Below are 5,145 nucleotides of genomic sequence, written 5' to 3' on the forward strand. Positions count from 1 at the left end.
TTTTTAATGTTGTAAATTACAGATGTGCATTGTGTATTTTTCAGTTATCACTACCTACAAACCCGAAAAAGTTATTTCAATTTTACTAAAAAAAGTACAAGTATTTTCTTCTTTTAAAGATGTGAGAGGATAACATTGTCAAAAAGTGTTAAAGACTTTGAGAAAAACTTCCAAAATGCTTCATGCTCCAATTATTTAGAGCATCTACAATGGTAAGCTAATTTGACAATTAGCTTGTTATGCTGCATAAGATTTCAAGATATTTTATTGTCTAGCTAATTTGTGCTACAATGGCTAGCAACTAGCTTGTTATTTAAATTTGTCCTACTTGTCCACTTGTCAATTAATTATTTGGCAATTTTGAGAGCTGGTTGTCAAGCAAATTAGCTTGTTTAAGCTAATTTGCTTGGCCAAGCTAATTTGTTATTTTCACTCCAATGGTCTAGCTATTAGCTTGAACTTTTATAAATTTCAAGCTAGTCTCTAGCTACAACCATTGGAGATGCTCTTAGAATGTCTAATATTGCCAATTATGTTTCCAAGAACAAAATATTCTACATACTCTTAAACATGTAAATTTGTACCAAACTAGTCTTGTGAGCCAAATAACGAATGGGGATGAGATATTTCAACCTGTGGCCTAGCGTACACTCTTGACCATTACGCCAAGACATCTTGAGGGTTGTTTAGATATATGGAACTACGGACATCGTTTCAACTCCAGATTTGTGAAATAAAATCATTTTTGGTTTAAAGATGTTTACCAAAAGTATGGGAGGAATTCTCCCTGGCTAAACCCACTGCATCCTTCCTGAAGAGTTCCTGAATGAAATTAGGTAAAATGCTCTTATATTGATATCAAGACGTAATATTCCTTGCTTATATAATTACCACAAATTCTTAATTGTACCAGGTATACAATAAATAGTATAAGACGGATGTAAATTTACTATAAAATACTTAAAAGTTATCCCGATATAAGTAAAAGTTATTCCTTCAAAATCACTCATAATATATAAAAGTAACCATTTGTACACAATTGTCTTTACCTTCTGGTTTAAAAACATCATAAAACAAGAGACAAGAGAAATTACATTTATAATACATTGACAAAAATCTTAAAAATAGTCCAGACTCTTGATATGATCATGAACTTGAGATGCTAGTAGAAGTAGATTCCCAGATCAGTGTTTTTGTAAGAGTTTTTGACAGAATTTGCACAATCTCATCCATGGAAGGCCTATTTCCTGGATCTTTACTCAAACAACGATCAACGAGCACAACCATAGAATAAGCAACATCTGCATTATAATCCTGTCCAAGTAAAGGAGAATCTATAATTTCATAAACATTTGAAATCCCATCTTCATCATTCATAACAGGTCCTAAAACCTCAGATAAATGAACCTTAACTCCTTCGTAAAGGGTAGCAACGTCTTTACCAGTAAGCATCTCTAACAACAGAACACCAAATGCATAAACATCAAGCATAGGGGAGACTATTCCATTCTCTAAATACTCAGGAGCTAAATACCCTTTAGTCCCTACAATATGCTTTGTTAAGGTGAATTGACCATCATGCCCTCTAACCGGCCTTGCGAGTCCAAACTTCGCGATTTTACCCCTGAAGTCATCATTCAGAAAAATATTGCTGCTTCTTATATCTTTGTGAACATGGGGTGGACTTGTATACCTATGAAGATAATTCAGCCCTGTGGCGACATCACAAGCCACCTGCATCCTCTTTCCCCAACTTAAGGTTTGAACCTTATCGGGGTTATTTTGGTAAATCCAGTCGCTCAAAGGTCCATTACCTGCATATTCATAAACAAAGTACTCCGTATCAAATAGAGCTAGCAATTGGTTGGGTTGGGTAGGGTCAGAATCACGTCGACCCATCTATAAACGGGTTGAGATTCTCAACCCAACCTAATTATAAACGGGTTGACCTGATGTTGACCCGTTTAATTTGTTTTTTTCACGTTAGTGTTGATTGACTTGAATTTATAACTAAAGGGATCATTTTTTAGGGGCAAATCTCATAGCAAAAAAGACCAATACTCCAATTTTGAGAGAGATAAATAAGTATTGGCGGTTGCTAGACGTTAGTTTAAGTTATTTAATATTTATAATTTGTAAAAAGATAAAAAGACCCAAAATTAAATTTTTTTATGCGGTTTGACCTAACCCAATTAGTTATATGTGTTAGGCGGGTTGCTTTCGAGTTGAAAGTTCAGAGGTCCGTTACCTGCATATTCATAAACAAAGTACCAAACTCCATCATGAAAACAAACTCCTAACAATCTGATGAGATTAAAATGGTTGATCTTGTTTAGTACACTAATCTCTTTGCTGACATCTCCATCCATCTTCTTGATTGCCACCTGATCACCATTTGCAGTTCCTTTGTACACCGATCCCTTAATCCAATAATCAGGGCTGAAATTCTGTGTTGCTGTCTGTAAATCCTTGAAACTGTATACTTTTAAGGAAGCTATTTTCGATATGCTCTCGAGAAACTCCATGGATTCTGTCTCAATCTCTGTAGGCAGCTCTGCAACTACTGCAATGGCCTTTTCTTCTGACACAATTGGACCATTTCCATTTTTCTTCCTCAAACTTTTCCTTAAAAACATGAAGAAAAGAATGATCCCTGCAACTGAAATAAACACAGCCCCTGCAACCACCCCAACCCCAAAGTAAACCCATCTCCGGCCAGAACTGCCACCATCAGGTGGTGGTGACAGTGTCTCAGTAGGAGGAAGAGAGGGTGGAGATGATGGTGGTGGTGGTGGTACATAAGGTGGATACTCCATTCGAGAACCATTAGGTGGGTTTTGTAATGGAACAAGAAGGGTTGTGTTAGGTTGTATAACAGAATCCTGCTCAGATTTTCCATTAGCTTCAAGTGTTTGCCCAACATCAGCTCTAAACCTCTCAGCAATACTCCCAATACCATTTCCCGGTTGAATCACAACCGTCATAAGGTACCTAATCCCGGCATTAAGCTGCCCTCTTGTAGGACAAGCACACCTTAAAGGTATATTAAGCCTTTCATCAGGAAATATATCTATTATATTTGGACTGGGTTTCTGAATTTGTATAGCATTACATGTAGTTAAACTTTCAAAAGGGTTAGTAGTTATAACATAATAGTTTTCACCAGTTTGAACAACATGAGTTGTGTTGGCTTGGTAAAACCTACCTGAACAAGAGCATGTTACAGGGATGATCAGCTCGGTGTTCGTTGCCAAAGCCGTGGTTTCTGACACGTTGTTGTTGATTTCCGAGACCTGAGATGGATTGACAGATAAAAGGGAAGAAATGGAAGAGACAGTGTTATAGGCAGGTTGAGCTCTGTATATGAGGAAAGATTGGCAAGTTCTGTTAACACCATTACAGTCGTACCCAAGAGTAGTCGTGGCGTTGTTGTAATCAGGACAGTTACTATCACCATAAGATTGCTGTGCTATTATGAGTAAGGAAGGGAAGCAAAGTAAGGAGAGAAGAAAGGTGTAAGTTAATGAATGAGAAGCCATTTTGTATTGGAGTTTTGGGTTGGTTAGTGTGGAATAATATGAATGATTTTGATTGGATTTATAATATAAAGTGGTAAAATTTTTGGATGATTCATGATGGTATTGAAAAGAAAAAAAAAGATAGTAACTTCAATTATTAATAATAAAAAGTATGTTAAAATCATTCTTGGGGAGGTTTTTTTTCAAGGAAAACTACATGTAATTTCTAGGTTGACCATCTTAATTCTTAATCCTAGAAATAAGGAAAAAATAAAAAATAAAACAATGTTGTGGATGGGTAATGAAAACTCCTATATATGTGGGCCATGAGGAGTTGTATTGAGGTCAACGTTCCAACTATGAAAGTCAATGTTCAACTACATAAGGGGGATTTGTAAAGATATATTCTTGATGGAAGGAAATATAAAATTTATGTTATGAATTGGTAGTTTGGTATTATTTCATGTTGTTTTATTGATAGAGAATTAGAGATATGATATGTTTCAAAATGTTGTATAATTATCATCGTTTGGTACAACTAAAAACTATTTTGAGACCGAGGGAATACAATATGGTAGCCGGCCAGCCGGGGAGGCTCAGAATCCCACACACATAATTGGGTTTCAGTTTTGACTATCAAGGCCTTAGTTAAGAATCAGGATTACTATAAATTTAAACCTAAATGATGAAACAAGAAATCAAGACTCCTTAACTGATAGCATTTTCTGATTAAACCAGAGAAGAATCAAACATTAAAACTTTCAGAGGATTAAAATGATGTCAGAAACTGTATCATAGACTAGAAGATTCAAGTTAACCTTTGTTTACCATCAGTAAAAATAGCACTACCAAATAATTTCATCATTCACTCATTCAGTCTCTTTCTCAAACTTCTAGACAGTAGCTAAGCCGTGACACGGCGGTTTTCAAACCTGCCTTATCTCATGGTTAATGAGGTTTAATTACCATAAGGTTGATCAGAAACAGTCAAAAACTACCTGCTGCACTTTAATTTGAGTGATAATTAAGGTTGTTTAAGGTTGACAGAAATATAATATACAGCAAAGAATTCTTTGAATTGAGTTAGCTTGTTAAGTAGACAAAGTTATTATAATGTGATAAACATACATACAAACATAACAAGGGACTGTTTTTTTATTCTTCTATCTTATCCAATTTCAGGAAGCTTCAAGCTTACCTGAAAATGGAGTAATAAAAAATTCCTTATGATGTAACAATCAACCTTAACAAAAATTAAACAACACAAACAGTCAAACAAATTCTCTAACCTAGTAAGAATAATAGTACCAGTCATAATCTACACATATCAGCCATTTTAGCCAAGCATAATAAATTATTCAAGCAGTTTTTAACATTTTCAGCAATCTTCTGTCATTAGTCTCTGTTTCTTTTTCTCCCCTGCAAAATTCTAAAGGGTCGTACCAGTGCACAAGGTTCCCGCTATTTAGCACACAGTCTTGGGATATACGGGCACACAGCCTTACCCTTACTTTCATAAAGAAGTTGTTTACACGGATTGAACCTGTGACCTATCAGATAGCAAGTAGACACTTGACAGTTGACCCCCACAAAAGTTCTATCAAAAGAAAATTCTTTGGCTAGAAGG

The 5,145-nt window shown here is 35.4% G+C and overlaps 1 protein-coding gene across 1 annotated transcript; it reads right to left on the reverse strand.

Annotated features, from left to right (window-relative positions):
- Window positions 1-978: 978 nt before the first annotated feature.
- LOC110787504 (lysM domain receptor-like kinase 4) lies at window positions 979-5,000 on the reverse strand. The gene is made up of 2 exons (XM_021992136.2): window positions 2,249-5,000; window positions 979-1,814 (listed from the first exon to the last, which is right to left on the reverse strand). Exons 1-2 carry the CDS (start codon window positions 3,537-3,539, stop codon window positions 1,147-1,149), a joined length of 1,959 nt encoding a protein of 652 aa, XP_021847828.2. The 5' UTR covers window positions 3,540-5,000; the 3' UTR covers window positions 979-1,146.
- Between the last annotated feature and the right edge of the window lie 145 nt (window positions 5,001-5,145).

Source organism: Spinacia oleracea, chromosome 3, assembly GCF_020520425.1.
Source record: "Spinacia oleracea cultivar Varoflay chromosome 3, BTI_SOV_V1, whole genome shotgun sequence".
NCBI lineage: Eukaryota > Viridiplantae > Streptophyta > Magnoliopsida > Caryophyllales > Amaranthaceae > Spinacia > Spinacia oleracea.

Excerpts from the sequence above, each read along its gene's own strand:
- LOC110787504 (XM_021992136.2), bottom strand. The coding sequence starts at position 3,539 with ATGGCTTCTCATTCATTAACTTACACCTTTCTTCTCTCCTTACTTTGC. Across the intron at positions 1,815-2,248 it reads CTTTGTTTATGAATATGCAG|GTAATGGACCTTTGAGCGAC; the intron begins GTAACGGACCTC and ends ATGAATATGCAG.